Source organism: Danaus plexippus, chromosome 5, assembly GCF_018135715.1.
Source record: "Danaus plexippus chromosome 5, MEX_DaPlex, whole genome shotgun sequence".
Classification (NCBI taxonomy): Eukaryota; Metazoa; Arthropoda; class Insecta; order Lepidoptera; family Nymphalidae; genus Danaus; species Danaus plexippus.
In genome coordinates this window covers 5,081,323-5,107,538 of record NC_083539.1, presented here as the reverse complement: position 1 = coordinate 5,107,538, position 26,216 = coordinate 5,081,323, and the positions used below count along the sequence as shown (strand labels likewise).

The window sequence follows — 26,216 nt, the reverse complement described above, 5'->3', positions numbered from 1 at the left end:
AAATATAATAAGGATTACACACTTACAGGTATCTTTTACTATAATCAAATATGATATACTAGTCTAAATTTTATATTAATATAATGAAACAAAACTCACATCAGAATTATTCAACAAGATTCAACATCATCCTTACATATCCCACTGCGACGATGAGTTTCATAACATCACTGTAATGCTTCTATAACTTTTCATTTCTATCATAAATTTATTTAACAAGTGTAAGTTATGTGTATAAATAATTTATTTTATCGAATAGGAATAGTTTTACGAATCCAGCGGTCGCGACCCTTCACTCCCACATATAAATTGTAACAGCCCGGTGGTTCGTGAAACCGTGTTCCCTATCCTGTCACATAACTACAAGCCTCTGAAGTTATGTTCCCTCGAGTATTGCTTGTTAACAGTGTCTTTAGCTTAATTATATATTAACATTTAGTGGCCCTATTCCGGTAAACATTGGCATTACCTTGGTACCTTAGAATTAGGATATTAAAACACTAAATAAAAATTTTGTGATACTAAAAAATAATATAATTAGTGAATAAAATCTTGAATTTATAGAAATGAATAAATTTTTTGGCATTAAGCCTTGTGTTAATTTGAGTCAGTTTTAGGATCGGTGGTGGTAGGTTATGGTATCGGCTAATATTTACTGGAACCGTATCAAGAACAGTAAATACGATAAAATCTAAAACATAGCTGTATACATTAAAATTATTATGGAACTATAACGTTTACCCCAGTTAGTAATTGAATATAGATCGAAGTTATTTCCCTAATTACGACCTTTAGTCTTTCATTTCAATAAAAAACTCTGCGTCTAGAACTTTAGTGTTATACTCGATGTCTGTCATTACTCATTTATTTTCCGATTATTGGTTACTTTAGCCGACTAGAAATCCATATTTTTTTTTATCCATTATTTAAGCAATTATGTATTATGTTCATTAGCTTAAAAGAAGGAAAAATTGTGTTTCCATATACTTTACAACTAAATTTGGCTTCACCTCAATCAACAAAACTAAATTAAAAAATATTCTTAATTAAAAAATATTAATTATTTTCTTATAATCGGACTCATTGATAAATTATTATAATTATATGTATTCAATTATAGGATGTTTGTGTGTTCAAATTATTCATATAGAGGATTAAATTGCCTGTCTACAAAGCCTGGGGTTATGTAATAGGACAGGAAATTTAAACGACGATAAATGACCTCGGGGCCTGGAAAGTTGGCTCTTAAAACTTTCACAGGACATAAACGAATAACAAATGATTATCAGTCAACAAACAAACATAAAGGTATCAAATAGTGTTAGTCTACACTTATTCTACTCACTGTTACAAATCAAATCTTGACCAGTCATTTAAATCAAATTAAATCTTGACCGGTCATTTAAAAGCAATCGGTTATAATTAATGTAACAGATTTACTAATAAACATTTCATACAGATTCTGTCAGATATATTCAGAAGTTTTCAATGAAAAATAAAAGACAACAATGTAAAGTATGGAACATTGCTGCGAATAGCTTCAATACATCTTGGAACTCTACTTCCCTTCCTGCCAGAGAAATGGTAATAGTAAATGAATGAATGTATTGTGTTAGTGAATGTGAGACGTGCCTTTCTTGAAACCATTGACCTCAGCACAAGCAGAGCTCGACAAGCCAACCATGTTCTGTCACAAGCCGCATATCGCATGCAGTATGCAAACAACTTTAGTGCTCTAACTGTATGTATACCGAACACGAGATACGATTCTTTGCACGAACATAAAATACTATAATATATGTATATCATTAAAAAAACTGCTTACTTAAGACAAGTAAATTAAACACTCATATGATCAAAGTACCTCCAACTTAAAAAATATATATTATTTTAAATTATTTTTATCAAATGTTTTTCTACTTTTTAATATAGCATGTCTTCATTAAAATATTTATTATATGTAACGTTTCTAAATACTTATTATTAATGATCAAACCAAACAAGTTAGTGACCTCGAGGAATAATCATTTCTACTGGATGAACAATAGGCAATAAAAATTATCCATGTGTATGAAATCTGCACAAATACTTTAATGAATTATATGAACATGGGAAAATTAAGTCATGACATTCCCTATCTTTTATTTAGAATTCATAAACATCCGAAGTCATCGTAAGCCAAGAACTTATAATGAAGTAGAGATTTTCTCAGGACGCTCAGTAACCTGCCAATGACTGGCGCTAAATCAGAAATCGCTTACAAGCTTGAATATTTTATTGGAATATTGGACACATGTTTACTCGTGTCATTCGTATTCAATAATGTAGGAAAATAGTCCATCGTTACCTTTTAATACTTGCTGGCTTTTATAAAACGAAACTTCCTATTGCTATGATTAAATCACTATGTCTTTTGCGTGTAGCGGTCTCATATGATTTAGTGCTCATCTAACATAGTTTACGCTCTCAGATAAGAGTCGCTGGGATGTGCTTAGAATTGAAAGAAGATAAGATACCGGTAGTAGGAGTAATTAGAACTAAATATTATGATTTTGCGTGCTATTATTCATACATGCATAAGGATATATTTTATGCATACTATATTTTAAGCCAAGTTGAATTTTATTTCGACATCACCTAGCAAGTTTACAAAATGCATAATCGTAAAATGTTCGTAAAATTATGAACTTCCTCCGCGAACCATCTATATATACTTTTTATCACATAATACATTGCTTGGACCTATAACAAACCAATATAAAATTTATAGTTTCAGTAACGTGTACCAAATAGGGTTTTCCAATAGACGTTAATTTACTACTTCTCTTTACAGTTAGGATTATAATAAACAATTATAAAACAAGTACTTCGATCTATAGACAATAGTGTAGATATTTTCCGGAAGCTTTTAATTGTGCGGCGAAAGTAATAAGTTGTGTATTCCTGTTCAGAGACACCACTGTTTGAATCACTAATGAGAGAACGCAATTCAAATCACTTGTTTTATACGGAATAATTATACCACAACAACTCGAATTATTAATTCAAATAATACATTCATGACAAACCCTAACCATATGAAAGAGATCAGGGTGGTAAGTATTTCATATGCATTCACTAAAGAACCTCGTAGGCGCAATTTAAATTGAATCACCTTTATTGCTACTTATAGCGACTATTGCTCTATGACCATCGTCTAAAGCGTTTTAAAAGGATCTAGGATGGATAGGATGCTATAAATTGTTATATTGCTTATAATTAACCTAACTATACATTCGTTAATTCTAAATCATTAAAGGGTACAGAAAGCGGAAATTGAAAACTGTACGATGGACGTTTATAAAATAACAAACGGAGAAAAGTTTTGCAAATAAAAATTAACACAACTTTTTTTTTAATAAATAAAAGTAATATATATCTATTTATTTGCATAAAAATTTAAATGTTAATAAGGATGTAGTCAATTCAAGTCTGTAGACCACTGATCAGATGATGACTACAGACTCCCCATGTTCGCTACCGGTTGAGACTCGCAACTGTGTTTAAATTGTTTACAACTTTATTAAATAAACATGTATGCATGTCGTGAATGATAATTAAGAAATAAGCGAATGAAATGCAATAGCGGACGCAAGTTTTCTTGCTTTCATTCAATTGCCTATTGTTCGGTAAGACCATGAAGATCACATTAATGGATATTAATTTACATAATGAAACTAAATTGAAGTTATCGCAACTAACTATATTATTTTATCATCCTACTGTTCCTGTCATATATCCTTTTTATTGATGTTTATTTATTTAATCAAACTAATTACTATTGACATAATATAGACTGTACAGTCGAGACTTGAATAAAATATATGAGTATACTCTTAATTAGAAGTTATTCTATAAATTTTAAAAGCGATGATAAGGTCCCGTTGCCCGCTCAGTTGAAGCAGTGCTCGCCAGCTAATGGCGCCTTGTGAATTAACTTAATTAATTCCTTTTCGAAAATGTACGCGGGATTCGCAAATAGATTTAGGCAAACTATCGCCACTCGCTATCCGAGCTTAGAAACTTGACATTAGTTGCGCATAGTTTTGTAACCGCGTAATAAGCCATGGGCCGTTTTAAGACAATGTTGCTGTATGTTAATCGATACATTTTTATAGTTTTTATACTTGTTATTATCTGTCATCAATAACAACTCCAACAATCGAAAATAAGAAGAAAAAAAGTTAATTGGCTCTATACGTAAAACTTATTATCTTTTCTCACTTACATTATGCTTTATTGACAACTTAACAAGTGTTATAAATATTCCCGCAAGGCTTGTGCTACTTAAAATTTTTAATAAACGTTTTCCTTTTTGTATATTTTTAGACCGTAAAGTATTTATTCAATAAATTATAGTTTTTAATAACATAAACTATATAAAAATAGTTAACTTACAACCTTTTTGTTATTGACATTATAATTCTATGTTTCTTTAACGGTAATTGGCACAAACAGACAATAAATAATTGGTTAAAGAGGAAATACTGGTTGTAGGTTGAAGTATACAGAAGCTTCGCATTTCTGTACTTACCGAGCATTTTGCTCTTAGTATGAATTTTATCAAAAACAAAAAATTCTAACAGTTATTGGTTTTATATTTGTTTGTTATGTACCATTAATAACAAAATTGGATCACACACTTTAACACATCAAATAATGTTCATATATGAAATCATTTGTTATATATTAAAGTAAAATATGAATTCTAGGATCCCGAAACCAAATCCTTTTCCACCAATATTAATTAAGTTTTATTAATATTTGTGAAAGAAAGAATATTAAAATTATTATTTTAATAATATAAAACTTTTCGCTTACACTAAGGTTTGCTACTGTTTGTTATTGTTAGAGTCGTAAATAGAATGCAGCCTTCGACTGAGTTGCGTGAAAGCTGGGTGTTTTGTCGGTAATTAAGAGCGAGATTTTGATTTTTCCTTACGAGTTGTGATGACAGTTTTGTAAATCCTCTTGGATTACTGACTATGGAAAGTTTATAGCAATTAAAACTGACCATTTGATTCAATACGGATTGCAATATATTATTACTGAGTAGTCTTAACCAAAGATAATACAATCATGCATATACTGTATGGTAAGTATAAATTGTCAATAGTATTTAACTTAAACAATATCAAATTTGTCATACTTCCATTTAATATATGTGTGATAATTAAATCTAGCAATTTAAAGTCACCAAATAGCTTCGGTTTCGGTATAAATTGTAATGCCGTGGGTAACGATGTTGCATAATGAATAGATATTTAATATGCAAATAGGACAGGAACTTTCGTGAGATGTCAATATAGCACGGGAGGTTAGTTGCGGATCAGGCAACGGTAAAATGGCAATTATCATTTGTTGTAAACTAAACTTTGTAAACGGTTATCGGTGTCTTACAGTAGCGGACGTCGATTAGCCTTGGAGTTTATGCGGCTAACGTACATTACAGCCTTTTACGTAACCGTACCTACACTAATGCCTCTAGATGTTTAATTCTATTACATCTTATTCTTAATTATATTCATTGTGTTACTTAAATTGTTTAGAAATAAAATTAATAATTGATACATTATGCCAACAGCATACTCTAACGGGGCACAGTGGAAAAGTGATGGCAGCGAAATTTCTCGGAGAACCTACAAAAGTAATTTCTGGAAGCCATGATCGAACGTTAAAAATATGGGATCTTCGAAGTAGAATGTGTAAGTTTGGATTTATTACAATTTAATACTATGTTCCATATGAACAATTCGCTACAGACGAATATTGTGTCTTAAAATCTAGGGTGAAGGTATAGCTTTATTTTTCAGTGACATTATACTTTTTTAAAACTTCACTAAAATAATAAATACAGTTCAAGTGTGGATCTTTTTACTTTCAATACAAATTTAAATAGCTATATTATATACACACGTATTTTCTGCGACTTATATTTGCCATTATAGTTAATGAAAAGATCATTAAATGTCTCGGCAATAAATAATAATTTTATTTATTTATTATTATAATTAGAATTAAATATTTTTTTGTAATTTGACTATAGTAATGCAAAGGCGAGAATAGGATTTTCTCATATTAGCTTTTTGAATTCAAACCATATCATGAAGTTACATTGGCAAATTGTTTAACTTGATTTCTAAAAAATTTAATTGTATTTTCGTCTTCAGGTACAGAAACCAAATTCGCAGGATCATCTTGCAACGATCTGGTGACTTCAGACGGCGCAGGCTCTACCATCATCTCAGGACATTTTGACAAACGGATACGCTTCTGGGACATACGCACAGAGATGTCGGCCAACCACATCATGCTCCAGGGCAAAGTCACATCGCTCGACCTCAGCAGAGGTACGCATGTGCTCTCTATAATCACAGCCATCAATCGCAACAAGTTAATTAAGCCCAAATCGAAAACCACGACTGACATACAAAACAGTCAAAGCGTTTATAAGCCGTTGAAAAATGCTCATTAATATCTATTGCCCAAAACTAATATTTAGATATAATTGAATGCACAGTGTATTAGTACCGGTATTCGTGCCAGTGCGACGTGACGGGTATGCGTTGCCCATTTCCGTTACGCCTTCTAACAATCCCTTTTTTGTCAGTAACGGTTCGTCCGGCTCACGAAATACTAAGATCAATGGATCCTCCCGGACATCGTGGCATAGGGGAGTAAATGATAAAATCAATTTTACGCTAGCATGCCGGCATATGACTGGGGAAACAATTTACAGTTATATATGCGATCCCCGCAGGAATAACATTAACGGCACGTTTTTAGTATATCCAATAACGTTTATATATGTTGTAGATAATTGCTACATTAAAAGTAACATTTCATCATTATGATAACATCATTCCGGAAAGTTAACACAGGAAAACTTTATAATTATATCGTAGCAATAATAATTAAATATAACGTGTGATCAATTCACATAGATGGGATGATTTTGTTGGTATATTTTGCAATCCGTCATGCATCTTAATGATATATATTTTCTTGTGTACGTTTAAAGTCTTGTAAATTTTCATATAACAGATCTGACATCCAAAGCGAGCGAGGTGACAAGCCCAAAATACCATTGCTTTGAATAACGGGCGTAAATTAATTTTTCGTTTGCTTTGTCAAACATCCGTTAAACTTATTAATTTTTATGACTATGGATGAGCTTTTGTTTGAAATTAAGTGAAGGCTATGCTTTACTTAACCTATTTTACGAACATGATATTCGTTACTTGATACAAATAATGCTTTGTTGAAACCTGTTTTCACTTTAACCTTATTATGATTAGAGTTACATAGTAATAAAAAAAACATTGTCGTAGAAAATACGTCTGTAGAGATGCATTTCGAGCGGCTCGTCCACTGACGTTACGAGTTTTAATTTAGATGACCCGAAGGTTTTCACACTAAACAATAAAACGTCTATATTAGATATTATCACGTGTTATCATAAATTGCTGGCAAGATTCGTAACACATTCCGTGTACGTCGTATCTTATAGTGATAACAGACTTGTTAAGGATTTTATTATATACTTTTATTTTCAGATAGCAACTATTTGTTGGCCTGTGTCCGAGATGATACTATACAGCTTATAGATTTGCGAATGAACAACATTGTACGGTCTTTTAGGTGAGAATTGTATTATTACCACCTTCCGTAGTGATAAATCTTTAATCATTATTATCATGTTTATAAGTTTTTTTTCAAGTCTTTAATTATTTAATGAGTACTAAGACTGTCGCGAGTATCATTAAAATAAAACTAATATTTTTCGGATTTACTACGCGAATTTTATTATTTTAAAAACTACATAATCTCGACGTTTTGGTTACTTTTCAGCAAACGTGATCACGGGCTGACGAATGTCTGTCATTCACGTCTCGTCTTATGTAGTTTTTAGAATAATAAAATTCGAGTAGTAAATCCGAAAAATATTAGTTTTATTTTTACTTTAATAATTTTTTTGTATATTTCAGTTACACGAATGTTAGAGCACAATTATGTATATATATTTTTACTACAGATGCCAAAAAATGTAACATTTAACATTTATATAGATTTTCTATATTTTAAAATGATAAATTATAAAATGAAATAAGCCATTAATATTCTGAACGAGAGAGAAATTTATAAAAATCAAAACGAAATATTAATTCAACATTAGTCACACGTATATGGGTATGAGTCACGTTACCATAGATTGAGCGATGTGTCATCTTTAAAAGTTAAAGTAGAAAAAAAAATTTAGGCTCAATTAATGAGATCAATTAAATCGAACTTGCTTATCTTTAACATGTCGTTTTATTACCGTTATTTATGTATAATTAGTTAGTACATTGCCAAGTGTGCCACGATGAATAGTCGTGTTGATTTCACTAAAGTAATCAATTTGTAATAATTCTATTTACATTTCCAATAGTTAGTTGAGAGTTGTGCTATTGATTTATTATATACGATTTCCACTATAACTCGTTATACTAAGTGTAACTATAAGAGACGCTGACGTCCCTCGTACATATATGTATACGAGTATTACAATGTTAATATATTGTCGTGTGCTATGAAATAGGATTAGATATAATACGAAGCGATTTCCAAAATGATACGTAACTGAGTGTTTAGTGTGAAAACGTTTTGTTTTGTAGTCACGAGTCGTTTAAGGTGGGTTGCGACTGGTCGCGGGCGGCGTTCGGGCCGGGCGGGCGGTTGTTGTCAGTGGGCGCGGCTGATGGAGCCGCTTATGTATGGAACACACACTCTGGCAGATTGGAGGCCGTTCTGAAGGATCATACGTAAGTATATTTCATTAATCAATTAATTGTTTATTTTATTTTTTAAAGAAAGGTAACTTGGTGCAATCTTCAGACTATTTTAAAAAAAAATAGAACATTAACTAGCGATTCAGACTAAAAGCAATAATTTATTTGATAGTATGAACCTGAATTTTTTACTTCAATTTTTCTTACAATGCCAAAAAAAGTGTTTTTATGAATTCTATACTAGATGTAAGTTAACGTCCTTATAAGTTTAAGGTTACACTCTCTTACTCCTTGATCGTTCTCTGACCAATTTTAATCACCTAAAAAGATCTTTATCTAAATCAAGCATTACAACTGATTCTAAACAATAGTTATAATATCCGATTCATTTTATTACGGCTTTGTGAAACTAACAATAGGACTAGCTACACGGCGACCTCTTACTATTTTCTAGGTTCTTTGTTTGTTTTTAAAAGAAAATAAAGTCCAAGAAAAAGAACCGTAATCCATTTAACTTTAAAAACTAGTAATACAATTCTAAATATATATGTATAACGATTTTCACTGATTCAATTAAATTTTATTGATAACTATAAATCTACTTATATTTTTATTGATACTGCGGCTTGTAAATGTACAATTTCTAACATTTCTCTCTTTATTCATAATAATTATATGAAATTTTTATATTCCTTACAAATACTTTAAGCGTCAGATACGGGACGGATGGCAAGGATTAGTTTCTCTATCTTTAGCTTCAGAACGAATGATTCAACTGAGCTTAACATTTTAAGAGAGTTTGATTAATAAGGATACACTCTATATATTCAAGACATTGAGAACATAACTATCTAATCGAATGACAATTTTATAAAAGGTTAAGATTAATGCCGTTAGAGAATATCAATATTTTCAATTATAAATGTTGTTAAGATATTGCCCGTTGAATATAATCTTACGGAGACACTTCCCGGTCTGTGATAGGAGGAAAAATATCTGCATAACAATGATTATTTACGTGTATTTGAATTTCTTTACGGCCTCTTAATGTGTGTGATTATAATAACATTCAATAATTCATTATTGAACACATAGTTGACCTTGAATGGAACACTAGAGCCGTATTCCTCGTGACATCATTTAGTTTCCATGTAACATTTCGCATGGACAATTGAAATCGTGAGGTCAACATTGACTTGGGCTGTACACAGCAAATTTCTCTTTCCCACCACATACCACGATAAAGATTGTTCCTTATTTATGTATTCGACATAATGATAACCGGTCAAACACAACCAAGTAATTAAATGCCCATCATTGTCCAATGTATTCATGTTATTATGTTGCACTTTATTACAAGATACCGATTTATTATCGCCTGCGGGCTTTCATTATCAACTTGTATGGCTTCGTTTTATGTCGTTATTGACACACCGTTTAGTTTATCACTTGTCAACTGACGGTGTATTTGATCTTTTATAACATAGTCAAATGGATATCAATTCATCAATTTGGATTTTTAATTAAAACTCTTATATGTAGATATAGCTAAAGTATTTCGATAGATTAATATGATATACATTTTATATTTGTAATCAAAGTTAAAGTGATATTATATGTTTATTATCTGTAATGATATTATAGCGTCAATTAAAACGTAACATAAAATATAATCATTAAAGTAAACAGATTGAGTTTACATTGATAATGATTTCAGTCAACACTAACAACGTGTCCTCGTGAACTTAGTTGAGCGTTAACTTCGTCCGTTCATTCCATTACTTAGCTATGCCTAATTCGCTTTTGAACATACTTTGGTACGGTACTCAAATAACTATACATACACCGTTCTGTCGTAAATTTTAATATTATCTCCAACGATGGAAATCATTTAGAATAGAACAATTTCGTTTAAGACAAGATAAACAATAAAGATTGCCTTTTGGCTTTTGCTATTGTTTTGCAATTCATAAATATTAAACCGCGAGCAGGAAATGATTTTATATCCAGAGATAGAATTTCTATCAAGATGTCGGATTTATGTTTTATAATTTAGATTTGTAGTGCAAAGCCCAAAACCATTCTATTCTTATTTCATTTATTCAATAGTTTTATTAATTTATTCATCATCGATCAAACAAATAATATCATTTCTATGTAACTATTGTAATGCATCTGTATTTGATATTTCCTTGCCAAACGAAATAACATGAATACTAAATCAAAATGTTTCTATCTTGTAAGTTTCTTGCGACGTTTTCGTGTACATATGACATGTTGCATGCTACATTGTCGGAAGATATTTAATCTGTGCGATGTCAATGCAAACATAACGAGAAAAATAAAACATTATCTACTTGAAGAGATTAAAAATTAGTTCTCACTAGTTGTATTGAATCATTATCAAGTTACAGGAACAAGTGCTAGTAAAATAAACGTTGTACTATTTTTAATTTGGTTTATTGTAACCTTTTTTTCTATTAAGTATTTTAGAACAAATTTTTCTCTTTATATTAAAATAACTGTAGCCAGCACGTCCACCTTACAACTTTACCGGACTATAAAATCATGTGAATCTGTTGCTACGTTTGTTAATAAAATGCAGATCTGAACAACAACATTTTACGTTTATAACATACCCTTCAATTACAAGAAGGTCAGGGGTTCTCGTCGTGTTAGTGATAAAACGATCGCTAGCGATTTTGTTTATTGTGTTCCGAAGGCTGAGAGCAGGTCCTATGTTTCCTGATATGTACAATAGAGCAACGACTTTTATGACGTCCCGGCTTGACTATTTTAATATAATGTCTGTGTAACGAAAGCGGTCGGTCTTGCGCGAACTGCACGCGTTGTCCACACGCAGCGTGCGGCCGTTAAAATTTAACAGAGACACATGCGACACGTAGTTAATGTCGTCGTAGTGAACATTATGATTTATAGCTCGGCCCCGACGACTATCTCCGATTTGTATCACCGGAGATAGCGGACCACTCCTTGGGAAAATTATTTAACATAACAGCTACATGACATCGGCTGCGATAAACAAAGATGCACCACACAGCCTCAGGGGACAGGAATTTGAGACGCTAAAAGGTTAAACACGCCATTAACAAAAGCTTTACTATGTTGACTGGTTAATTGTATTATCTTATATTTTATACAGATTTATGATCAATATTCATTATATTATACGAAAACGTTTAACCCAAATTTACACCTAATATTTTAACGTGAAAGTCGGTTGAGTGAACTCATATACGAAGAGGAAAATTAGCGTTATTTTGCGTATCGATTGAGTATCGTATAATATTGTTTTATGTCCCCCCTTAACCTCGAAACCCAAGTATTATTATACCCTGCTTTTATTTATATGATTTAACACTAGAAATCAGTGGCAATAACGTCAGAAAATTTATAAGCACATTATTGCACATTAATGCGCGATTTATTTCTTAGTCAGTACTAATATAATTAACTTTGGAGTAATGTAAAGCTCATTGCTGCGAAGATATTATAGTTAACTACAATCTCGCGTGTCGTGTGCTCGGCTAGTGTTATTATTTGCGTGGTAACTTGATACAATCATACGTTAATGAAATAAAGCGATGAATAATTTATTTAAATGTATCTCATAAAACTATCATTAGTTAGATAAACAGCAAACTATTATGGTCCGTTTGAAAAATATCATTTGAGTAACTGCAACGTGTTTTTTTTTTTCTAAATTGTATTATGTTTAATATATTAAAAATGATTTAGTCAATTAATATATATTTTTTTTAATTCTTGTCTTCATTAAAATGTTACAATATTTACCACGAAGTAGTAATAATTAATTAAATTTTTTTAAAGTACCTTTTAGTAGTTATTTCTTAAAAAAAATACACTGAATTATAAACAAAATGGAACGCTAAAATTTTGTTCTCTATAGAAGTCTGACATCTCATATAAAATAAAGCTTCTCCTCAACTCGTGTTTATTAACTTATAAAATACAAAATCCTTATAAAAAAATACGTGTTCATAAATATGGATACGTATTATAAATCTATTATAATATAATAGCATATAACGAAAAAATTAATTGAATGAATTTCAACAATTAATCATAATCAAACATTACTTCAAGTAATTTTTAATTGATATTATACTTAAAAGAAAATATAGACAGTAATTAGTGCATATAAAAAAAACTCCTTTAAGCATTATAAAAACCAGCAGAAAAAAAAACAATATTCCGCTCACGTGAGAAGTTTTAAACTTGCAACATATACAATTACTCTATTACTGTGTGAATGCTAGACGCAAATGTTTAATGATAGATGACGTTGAGGTGTTTCACGCTAATCGCACAAATATAGTTTGAACGGTTTGTTTATCTGATTTAATATATTTCCATGCTATCTTACCATTCTAAATGTTGATTAACGACGTTAGTTGGACTACGAACTTTGTATGAATAGCATAAGTAGGCCAGCTCTGATATTGTGATGGACCAATTAAGGCATTGCAACTATATATTAGAATTCGATACCGTTAATTAATTACTAAGAGCAATTGATGTTGCTCTGAAATATTTCTAGAGGCGGTTTATATAGAATTCAGTTAACTCGGGACGAGCTTTTTGTGGATACAAGGCTATCGACCGAGCCGAATAGATTCTTGAAATTGCTTTATTGGGTAACCTGTTTCCTAACATAGTAATGCAGTTATGAATTGAGACGTGACTGATTAAAATATGTATACGAACAGTATTTAAGAACACCGTGGTTTCAACATAAAATTGATTGGTTACTACTAAATATATTACAGAGAGTTATAAATTAAAATTATGATGCTATCAAAAAATATTATTTATTATTCATCAGTAATAGGATTTGAATTTTACTTTCTGATGATATTTCTCATCCCGCTACACAACAGACGTGGTAAAAATAACGCAGAGCATATCGATATATTAATTAGCATTATAATTGCCTATTAATTTTAAAAGCGTATTCTGCTAACTCATTTTAATCATAGATGGAATGCAATGCATTTAAAAAGTAATTGAATGTACCTGTTGATTATCCTTCAAGAAAGATTTATAAAATACATTAAATATTATAACCCATTCTGATGCGTATGCATTTTGAGCAACAATTGTATGGTCTTTCGGTACGTATTCACGTTGCTTCCTAGTCCCATATTGGATATTTCTTAGCTCGTTAAATGCAACCGAGAGCGGTATGTGTAAACGAACCAAGCAAATCTCACTCTAATTCTTGTTTATGAAGCCTTAACCCGCATAATGAGATATAAAACCGTATAGCGGCTTCCGACAATCAAAACAGGCCAACAAACCATCAATTCTGGATTTTAAACTATCAAAATGTCGCAGTTTCTCATATGTTATATAAATTACGGTAAGTTTGCTACGATGTTATTATCTGTAATAGGAGATTCTTATTAACTAAAAGTGATTTGTAGCGTCTATCACAAAATATGTTTGTCTACATATATCCCTACATTTATCTCTTTCGTTATTTATCGACCTTCAACCCTCATTTCAATATATTGGTTGACCCAGTTTTAAGCTTTTGTAAATATTTTGACAACAGCGTTGCATTATATCGATTGCTAATTTTTAATTTTGTCTGTTTCATTATGTTGTTACGCATTAATAAATGTCTCGATGGGTATCTTCTAATTGCTAGAGGCACGGTTTTAATTTACAACATAATATTTATAATACATACATATAGGACCTTATAACGTGCGATACCGTTCATAGTCACCTCGTATATTCTCAGAAATATAACGGTCCAGCGGATTCAACATAAAATGCACCAGTTCTGTCATAAAATACAACGCTATCTGGTAGCAGTTTATGACCTGATGACCTTAGATTCGCTGATGCATCTGACTGTTATGGTTGCTGTATAACGTATAATATTCTTTACTTTATCTGTTAAACTTATTGACATTTGACATTTATAACGGTTAAGTGTATAAAGAAAGCTTCCTGAACGTATCGATGTAATATAAATTTAAACAATTTTGTTTGCAATGAAAGTCGCGGACGTGATAAGGCCCATTCGTTTTACGGTCGTGATCCAGCATTTCGAAGATATTTTTCACTGCACCATTACTTAGCACTAAGTCGACATTGAAAATGTCAAAGCTCATGTATTTGACGATCGAATAACTCTCGCGAAGCAAATGCTAAGTGCCATTTATCCATATTAGTATTGAGGATGCCATTCCTAGCATTTGACCTAGACTTCTTTGAACTTACATATCCGTCCTTTTAACGAAGTCATCATTTATATGCCGCTTTTAGAATGTCTATGAATAATTGAGGTATATAAAAATAAAATACGATTACTGACCATAAATAGTTATTTTGTTGTATTTCACATTGTTACAGGTCAGCGGTAACAGCAGTATCTTGGCATCCACAATCAGGACTGTTAGCATCAGTCGATAGAGGAAAACGTGCAGTCATTTGGGGTGATTTGTGACAGGCGGAGGAGCACGATACACTGCCACAGCTTAAACAGGTAGCGAAAACACGAAACCACTGATTTCAACCAACATGAACGCATTGTAAAATGAGATCAATACAATTTTATGTCAATATTTTTATTTGTCTTGATTTAAATTAAAAACCATTATATATGGAATTCCAATAAAATCAATTGGTCAGTTTTGTTAACATTATTAGCATAATAAAATACAATTTGGAGCACCAAGCTGTGCTTTCTATTAAAGTTACAGACATGCTTTTATTAACTACTCCAAAGAGGCGTGTAATGAAAATTAGTTATAGGTGACCTTAGCTCAGCTTGGATAAATTGAATGAAAGATGAAATTAATTACAATAAATGCTAACTAGATAGAAGCAATATCGATGTTATACATAAATACTTTAATTGCTTTTCATTAAGATTTTATGAGTTTTTTCATTGATATATATTTTTTATGCTTTTCCTTTTATAACTAAGCACAAATTATGCACTATTTCCTTTTTAAATATATGCATTTTCATGAACCTTGTCCAGTGCCATATGACGAGTAATACAAGTTGTATACAAGTTACTTAAAATGTGCGGGTCGCAGTTAACACAATTACAACGTCTAGACGTGCCTCTATTTACATTTGCATATACTATATGAACTGTCTCTCAACACATCTAACGGTTTTAAATAGAATTTAAACACAATACAATTATAATATTAACTAAATTATCCATTGATGAAACACAAAAGGGAACGCTTCTAAGAAACAATAATAGAAGTTATGAACAATGTTTCATAATTCGATTTTGCTTTATGTAGATTAAACAAATCCTTTTATTCGATGCAGCCAATACATTACATAATAATACTGGTGTTAATGGAACAGCTTACGGACCATTGAATTTACCGACACACGTCTGCTAGACATTCAAATTAAACAGCTCCGACGATCTAATGATCTAGGTGTTCTGTAATTTGACTGTTAAGTATATGAAACATTGTTGTTAAAAATGCGTACAGAATACCTATGTCTAGTACAATGCAAGTGAAAGCGTGACTTTCGACTTTCATTCGGTTTTGTGTATGTAACTTTTTGCGCCGGTCAACATATTGTCTCGCGACATGAATTTGCCGAATGACTTCGACTAATGGACCATGCACGTTCTAACACATACGCCAGCCACTTATTTCAGAATCCTTTCATATCTATATATTATTGTATTTAAATAAGTTTCTTAATTAATAATATTCTCATTTCAATATTAATATTGTTGTAACGGATATTGAATAAAATTTATAGCATGGAATAATTTATGATTATAAAATTTTACATTTCTCCTGGTTGTAATTACAGGTATGGCTATGACCATAAAATTAAATGCAACCATCCTCTTAGCTTATAATCATATTTATACAATTTATATAGAACTGAATATGAAATAAATTATTTATAATTCCAATGCTTTATGAATGAGATAAGCTCTAAAATTAGGAAGTTACTACGATGTGATTTGTTTAAATATTTAGCTAACGTTTCATCGATTTTGTAGTCTTCTTATACTTGATCATATGATTTTTATCTTCCAACAGCATTTTTTCAAAGTATATTTAAGTTTTTATTTAAAGCTAACAATTATTTAGCATGTTAAGAAATTGTGACATTGAATGAGATGCAAATGAATTGCATGTCATTTTTGTAGAACAAAAGACTTAGAATATAAAGAATTATTTATTATCATTAAATATACTAACAAAAATATGTCAAAGAAAAATAATACCTAGATATAGACGTGAGAGTAAAATTAATGCTTCCCTCTATTTCCTGTATATTCATCTTTTATTAAAAATAATTATATATTTATATATATATATATATATATATTTATAATACAATAAAATTCTTTAACTATTTTAATAACTGAAATAACTATTAAATGAAATTCGAATAGCAATCAAAACTTTGGAGTGACGTAATAATTATCTTAAATGTAATCTCACGATCACTATCACTAACTAATAGAGTTGAGCTACCGAAAACAAAGTTATATGTCTCATATCAAATAGTCGTAAACGACACTCCATAGTACCGTTGTCCGTGGCTTGTAGGCTTTCGGCGTAATGACCGCAGCAATCGCGACAGAACTGAGATCTTAATCGAGCCGTCTGATAAGACAACCACATTCCCCGTCTCTGTCACCGCCAATCCATCTCTCTGATTAACAAATAACACGTTAGTTTAGCGCAACTGGACTTGAGTGATGCCTAATGAATACAGACCCACCTAATGGATAGGAACACTTTGACAGATGAGCAATGACTGCACGCCGTGAGATCTTTAACTCCTTATAAGTCTGATTGTTTGTGGAGGCAATCAGTTTTTAGAGACTATATGAAAATGTCCGTGAAGAAGTAACAATGCATAAAAGCTTTGTAATGATATCATCTGTATATCATAAAACAATATTAAGTTTGTGCTTTTAAATCCTCTAGATTGTCACTGTACAGTGATTATTGTATGTAACATAAAAAAAACTTAAATACTACAGTAGACTGACCGTATCTAAGAAGATTGTTTATTGCGAAATTTAATTTATAAGTTTACCTAATTGTATATATGTGTGCATACATATATACAAATATATATAAGTGTTAAAATATGATGTAGATTATTTTTGGGAATCATATTTTTCGGACATGTTTGCAGTAAGCCTCTAAAATATGTTTACACTCTTTATCTCGTTTCGTTGGCCGCACTTTGTTTTTATATAAGTTATTTTCCTGTTTAGTTAAAGAACTTTATCAAACAATATAAATAATTAAGTAACTTAGGAAAGACTTTAAAATATAAATATATTATACGGAATAATTACGGAGCTTGGACAGTGGAGGTGAGCGTTTAACGCGCGTTAGATAGGGGCCCCTTAAACCTACACCTGGGTCGCAAGTCCCAGGCACTGTTGAAGCTCCTTTCCCTGCAACGCGATGGACCCGGCACCCACACGGTGAATCCACGGAATGCTGAGAGGTTTCGTCTCATATAATCCATATATTTAGATTTTATGTTCTAAATATTATTTATTTATATTTATTTTAATAAGATAATCATTTCACTATTATGTAATTTTGTAGGTCTGTATTTTCTATTGTCTCGTTTCAATAACACATTCCGTTATAAAGTCATTTTAACAATCTCGTATAATGCTTAGAAGTTGACGACGTGAATTCGTTTTAAAATACATTTCATAGCCCACGTAGTCCCGAAAAATGTTAGCTATTAAAATTTAAATTACATGGAGCAAACCGGTAATCAAGGTCTGTAAAAAAATACGTATTATACTTTCCTCAACTTTACAAGTATCACGTATTGAAGATGTTAAAAATGATTTTACGTGTTGCGATAAACAAAACATGACCTCAAAAATATATTCGCACTCTCAAAGCCATCAATCAATCAATTAGGCAAATGAATCTGAACTGGTTTTGTAATAACTTGGGGATTATTAAAATTACGGTGGTAAACTAATTACATTTCATTGCTCGTGATTGAAAAGACATCAATTTAAAATAAGAACTTGACGCGAAATTATTATTGCTTCCTGATACACGGTCTATATTATAATGATGTATTTTTTTATTTTGTTATAAGGCTCGAGTCCACACGCAAGCTAATCCGAAAGCGAGTTAATAACAGTTTTAACTAAATTGCTATGAGAAATAGATTACAATTGACATGAATGTACGCTATATCACACTCATTAAGTTTTTGCGACGCCATCTGCAGCACTTATTTGGGTCGTTTTCCTTCTATTAATCTCAATACACAAAATTGCCCTCAAACACTTATATTATTATATAATTTCATATTTTTTATGAACTTTCATTTAAGCATTTATCTACCAAATTGTTGTTTAATCTGAAACATAATTCTGCTTCGAGATTTAAAATTTACATACGATATTTATTCCATAGAAACTGTACATATATATTTTACAATAGAAGCGTATATTTTAATTATAACTAACGATTTCCGTATATAGAGCATTGATATCTGAGAACAGTAAATGTCGGTAATCCACTAACGAACGATATAAATCCAAAGCTCCGATTCGATTTGAAATAGTGCTGTGATATACAAATAAACGTGAATAGTTTATAACGGTTGGAATCCATATTACATATCAGACAATGTATGTGAGAATGCTCACTTTGATTTGAGCACTTTTTTGGCTACCGAATTCATTTATTTCACCTCACTACCGGATAAAGGGTAATGTGATTGATAATTATATGATTAATTGAAAATAAAACAAACCTCTATTGAAACAACGATTTTATTTGATAAAAATGTATTGATTCGGTGACATAAAAACAAAAACCGGAAAAGCAAGGGCCGTATAAAACGTTTAAGTGTTACCATAACAATTTGTTTGTGTTGTAATTATTCCATATCGTGAATAGTTTTATTTATTTTCTACAATTAAATAATTACCAAAACCGAACTAGTGCTATGCATTTGTAGCGTACATTTTAGGTCATAATATAATTGTTCCGGTTTTTTTTAACTGTATTTATCGAACATACAAAGAAAACAAATAGATTTTGAATGTTAGTATTAGTTTTTAATTACCACCTCTTCATAATTAAAACCTTTCTCCACACACGTGTTCCTATTATTTATTTAACGGAATATACTAATATATATTTTTATCCGACTGCGGCGAGATGAAAGAGAAGGATTATGTTTCTAACTTGTGTTCATGGAAGCGTGTTTAAAGGTTCGATCCTAACTCAGAACTGGAAAACGGGTTAGCGGGAATTTGATAAATTGTAAAACATTAGATTCTGTTGTGTTTAATGCTGATGTGAACGGTCCGGGGTACAAATGATATCAAAATAGTCGGTTTGCATCAAATATTCCATAACCGCAATGAGTTATAATATATTTATATAGGATGTTTTTTATATATTTATGTTCGTATAATATTATGTGATATTCTTTTGTAAAAAAATAAACATTGTCTCTGATTATTAATTTATTTGATATTGTTGACGTCTTTACATAATGACTTATTATACTTAGTTTATTTTTTTATATTTTCATAAAATTACCATATTTTATCGATGTTTTGATTGTGAGTTATTTTAATGGATTTTTGTACATTTGTTAGATTTTCGCTGTTTTTTAATACAATTTAAAACTTACAAAACTTGGCATAAAGTTACTAGCTTTTGATTCATACGAATATGAACTTTTATTATTTCATAAGAAGAAAGATTAAGTATAAAATATTAATACTGAATGCCATTTGATTTCAGGTGTGTCATAACGTCGTGGTGTCTAAGGAGGAAGGGAACGAGGTGTTCGATTTCCTAAGAGGCATCACCACCGACATTCTTCATAAATTCACATAACACCAACAAACACTTTGTCCAAGTGTTAACGAACTTGATACTTTCGTATTATAATATTACGATAAAATAAAACAAGATGGCCGTTACTATTTATTGTAATATATGTACACGAACTACGATAAATTATTATATATATATATATATATATATATAAATAATTTGATTTGATGTGTGTGATACCAACACAGAAATAAATATATTTCCTTTTCATATTATATTGCTACCTCTTTTCTCCAATTTTTTTTTTCATTATTATAACGTTACTTTATCTCATGTGTATGAAAATTTTGTTGTTTTATAGATAAACTACATTTTATATGTAAACTTGACTCGGGTTATGTTTGAATAAAATCGGAGGAAACATAAACGTGATATTCCCAAACCGCAACAATGGCAGTTAGTAGCTAGGACCAATTTAGATGATCGTGATAGGAGTATTACAATGCGACATTTTCAAATTTAGATTACAATGAGCCATAAATTTATTTGGCGTCGTATGTTATTGTGGACGTGACGTGATATTTGTTTTAGTTATAGGGTGGATCACGAGCCACCTGCCACGAGCCACCGCATTAGCAAACAATCGATGTAACAACTGAGGTAAGCTTCTCATAATGAATTCAATGTAAAATTCAGTTTAATGTAGCTTTTGATAGATGTTAGACGGACCGTGTTAATTATAACGTGGTTTTTGTAAACTGTCTCGTAAAATTTCGTTATTGAGCTGTTTATTCGTGAAAGCAATCACGCCGCGTAACTAAAACACTCTGAATGGTGATGGAAATGTTCTTGGTTTGTGTGATACTTTTTGTTGATTAATTGATAATGGACCAATTTTGTTTTTATACATCATAAATACTGATTTCTTTGGATAAACGTATTGATTTTTTATATGCAATACGTGTACTTTTAAAAAGTAAGCTTTGAACCTTTAAATAGGTTTATTTGTGATGTTTTAAAGAGTTTCTCGTTGTAAATTTAGTATGAATGTTTCGAGACAATCGTGTTTGTTAATAAGGACGTACAATGGTACCATTATCGCCTCAAGCGACACATCCATAATCCCGTGACGCTTATTTTGACTGACGCTCGCCCACTTTTTACCTGTGTTTTTTCCGCATTTTTTAGACGCCCGTCCAACGACCCCACGCCATTTGTAAGCGCTATTTTCACATGTAATTACGCGTATAACAGACCGCTTAATTACCCGAAACCTCTGCGACGATGGCAACTGGAATTCGATCAAAAAAAACATAATCCGGGGCCGCAATTAAGCTTCGTTATATTTGACTTTTAATCAAATCTATTTTACGTGATATTCCAAGATGGCGCCTCTCTCTACATTGGAAACATTTCTTGCCAAAAAAACATGTCATATGTTAAAGTTGTTAAATTACTTGTAATTCTTTAATAAAACTAACATTTACATAACGGTATGTACAATCACATTTAAAACATCGTTAGCTACGTCTAAAACTAGTCACATAAGTTTTTTTTTTTAATATTTAATGTATTCTATTTTGACACTTATTTATAATTTAAATCTTTTAGGCAAAGATCGCAAAGTAAAGAATGAGTGTATATGTCATCCGTATAAACATATATTTATTTAACGTCTTCCTTATACAAACGTAATGCATGGGTGAGAATAATTAAAATGACACTGAACCGTTGGATAGACGTGTTATTTATCGATACTCAAAAGTGATTAGGAAATGATTATTTAAATATATATTTGACTGACGATCGGTTAAATAATAAATGGAGCCGCGTGTTATTCATACGCACATTTTAAAGTTAAATCAACAACCGTGTGAGACGAATAATATGAATCACTGCTATAACTGTAAATTCTTGTATAGAATATGCAAATTAATTCTAGCTTTTATCTTTTTTAATATAACATCGGCTGTTTGGCTGGAAACATGTGCCTTTATTAGAGTTATTGATAAATGAAGTACTTATGTATGTTATATTGATTTTTACTACTTTGCCTTTTATATTCAGATATTAAAGAGCGCGTAATATTTAAGTAATTATTATTTTTTAATCTGTCCGCGCTAGATGTGTCATATAGTTTATTTAAAAACCACAGATTATGTATTGTGTGCACATCACATATAATATTATAATTTTATAAAAACTATATTTTTTTTTCGTCAAAATTTTTTTTGTTAAAACTTTAATCATTTACACTTTTTTCATTTTATTTATGTACCGAGTTAGACTTATAGATTTATATACTTAGTAATAGTTTCGTAATGTTTTTAGTTTCGTTCTAGTTTGACAACACAAATTGTTGTACACTGTCATGATAATCCGTTAAAAGAAGTATCATTAAGGATGTTTAAGACGCTCGATTCATATTTCATATTGACGCCATAATTAATTATATGCGGATGTTATAATTAGTATTATGTCGTTTTTGTATGAGACGTCAATCAAAATCGGTTGTAAATTTTATGAAAAAAAAAAATTCTAAAATGTTATTTATATATATTTTTTTTGAGTTAGACTCCAAATTTTTTGGCTGTTACGTTTTGTATGATGGCTTTAATTTGTAAAGTGAAACTTTTTGATGTAGTACACTTATATTATTATATGTATATAAAAGCATAATAATATACTTGTAATGTGAATGCTGAATTGTTACATTATAAGTATTGATGATCGTATATTGTAATGTTTTCATACTTTAATATTTTTATACACATATATAATAAAGAAATGCTATTTACAGTAAACAGATCTAAACATCAATAGCGTAACGGCTGACTGAGGTTTTTATAATCACTTTTGACTAGTCGTTTAGCTATTGTTATACTCTAAGAAGCATTTCGTTTAGATGAACAATCTTTATTTAGTGTTAATATTATTGTATGTTTTTTTTTTATATCGGTTAAAGTTTAGTCATGATTTCTACGAGTCTCCGTTAATAAGACGTGGTGCGCAAATAAATAAGTACATTCTGATGAGTTTTATTTCATTAGCCTATTATTAATTTACATATAAAGTAAATGCTCGTGAAAATTTAAATATTCATATTATATTTACCCATGAAAGTGGCAATCTTTCTTACGGCGTATGCATATCACTTAAGTCGAAAGTCATTTACGAATATAATCGCTTTAAAAATATTCCTCTTTTTCGTGATTTCTTTTAGTATTTTCTATAACGCTAAATTATGGACTTTCTTTTAGCTTTTATAAAACCCGTTCAACACTATCAATATTATGTGAATAGTTGAGATAACATTTAAATTAAAAACATTCAAACTAAATTTCCTATTGAAACTTGTATTGAGGAGGAATGATACATTTTATTAAATCTATTTATGATTTATTTACTTAATATCTTGCTGAAAAACGTCAAATAATTCAAAGACACAGGTCTGTTAGGGTCGATGTTCGGAAGACGTGCGGCGTGTCATCGCGCGAGCGCGTGCTCCTAATGGCCACTCGCTTATTACGCTCCCATACCCAATTAGTCGAACCAACCAGGATTCTAGTAGTGAAACCGCATCAGACAAACGACCACCTTGTCTGTCTGAGCAAAGTTTCATTAAACTATACACGACTATATTCAAACATCAAACATGGTACTCATAGCGGCACTTTTAGCTTGCGACTTGTCTTATATAACGATAAGTTTTTATCAAACATTTCACCAAACATCCTTTGTTCTAATATCAAATTGCAAGGTGCGAAGTGCGCAGTCATGATTCATCTGAGTTATTTTCATTAATTTATTTCAAGACGATAGCATCTTGACGGATGCGGGTACATTATAACAGGTGGTATGTTCTATGTTTTCCTCTAATGGACAGACGTATATCTGATCTCTAGCGAGCAATACACCAAGTCAGACTGTCAATAGTGGTACCGAAAACGATATGCAAAACAAAAATAACAGTATTGGCGCGCTGTTAGCTTTTTTTGTGACGACAAAAAAGTGTGCGTCCGAACTTATTATCGAGAGCAAATTGGACATCACATTGTAATTATAGTTTACAATATTTAAGTAGTAATTAAAGAGGTCCGGAACATAGTTAATTGATGGATTCTGTGACACAGTGAAAGCTATCCGGTAATATTGCCACTACGGGACATGACCGCAGCACGATCTATATGAATAAATGGAAACATTTGCACGAGAACCGCGCGATCGGAAAACAACCTACTTCAAATATAATACGAGCCCAGTGCAAATGGAAAAATACTTGCATAAGTGAACGGAAACAATAAGAATTCTACTTGCGGAGATGTTAGTCCGTTACTTACCGATCTGTACTACTGAGCCAGATATATTTATTGGAAAGTCGGCTTGAGTCCATGATCTCCGTTCATATTCTTGGTTTTACTAGAATAAGAAAAAAATTATAATACAGAATAATCATTTCTAGCAAAATAAATTTCATACCTGGATCTTTAATTCTTATTCTATTTGTGTTGTATTTAACATCTGCTATGTTATTAGTATACGACCAAAGAATAATGTATCTATAAATAAACATTGGGGATATCCAATTTATAAATTGTAAAAAAAAAAATTACCACTGCAATATCTGCGAACATCGTCCACTACCGTATATAGATGGTGTATTTGTTAACTTTGATATACGGCGGACGACGCAAATTAATAAAAGCTTTCGAGACAATTACGACGGACCCCACATAATTAGAGAGCAGGTTCCCAAGGAACCCATTAAGCAACCGTGAACGGGCCCTGGAGCAATGTTTTATATTATAAAATAGGCAAGGATTTGAACGCGTTGGTCCAGAATGCAAAGTCTAAAGCATATGATATAAACGGCAATTAACACTCGACTTTTAACGAAGTTATTAACTGTGTTTTTTCGTAAATATATCTCGAGGCGGTTTGTTTAATTAGAATGTAGTACAATGAATATCTTACTATAACGGTTTCTCTATTAGAAGATATAGGTACGTTGAAAACAAATAAAATACAAGTAGGTATACCGCAGTGGCTGCTTCAATTTATTATGTAGGTATGCCTATTTCTGAGTCTCAGTATTATAACAACTATGCTTACCACTTTCATTAAAGTAGATTAAGAAATATAATAACTTATGAAAACAAACCAACCTAACCGTCATTTTGAAGGAATTTCATATAAACCTCTAATAAAAAAAAATTGAATACAATTCATCAAGTAACAAATAAAATGACGTTTCATTCTTTTCATTAGTTAATTGTTTTAACAGAACAGCGATAAACATAAAAAATTAAGAATTAAGTAAACAACAGCCTTAATAGAATCTAAGCCTATTAATAAATCGGAAATGTTTGATTTCCGTTTTAATTTTGTCATATGTATTTTTTAAACACGTCACCTCTTTTTTTATATTTGCAAAAGCACTAAAATATCATCAAATATAAGCTTAAAAAATAATTATATCAGTACCAATTTTCTTTATATTTTTTTCCATATAAAAGAAGAAATATTTTTCATTTAGCGACATTTTAAATAAATA

At 30.9% G+C, this 26,216-nt stretch overlaps 1 protein-coding gene across 6 annotated transcripts in view; it reads left to right on the top strand.

Moving 5' to 3' along the window:
- The window catches only part of LOC116768883 (autophagy-related protein 16), a 104,259-nt gene extending 80,565 nt beyond the window's left edge, over positions 1 to 23,694 (top strand). For 2 of the 6 annotated variants that reach the window (XM_032659751.2, XM_032659749.2), the window contains 6 exons: positions 5,624 to 5,744; positions 6,210 to 6,389; positions 7,596 to 7,680; positions 8,697 to 8,843; positions 15,219 to 15,351; positions 20,627 to 23,694. In XM_032659751.2, coding sequence (XP_032515642.1) covers positions 5,624 to 5,744; positions 6,210 to 6,389; positions 7,596 to 7,680; positions 8,697 to 8,843; positions 15,219 to 15,312 — 627 coding nt within the window. In that variant the 3' untranslated portion in view covers positions 15,313 to 15,351; positions 20,627 to 23,694. The remainder of the gene's footprint in view (positions 1 to 5,623; positions 5,745 to 6,209; positions 6,390 to 7,595; positions 7,681 to 8,696; positions 8,844 to 15,218; positions 15,352 to 20,626) is intronic. The other 4 variants (XR_004353412.2, XR_009753751.1, XR_009753752.1 and 1 more) reach the window with 4 other exon arrangements.
- Positions 23,695 to 26,216: the final 2,522 nt, after the last annotated feature.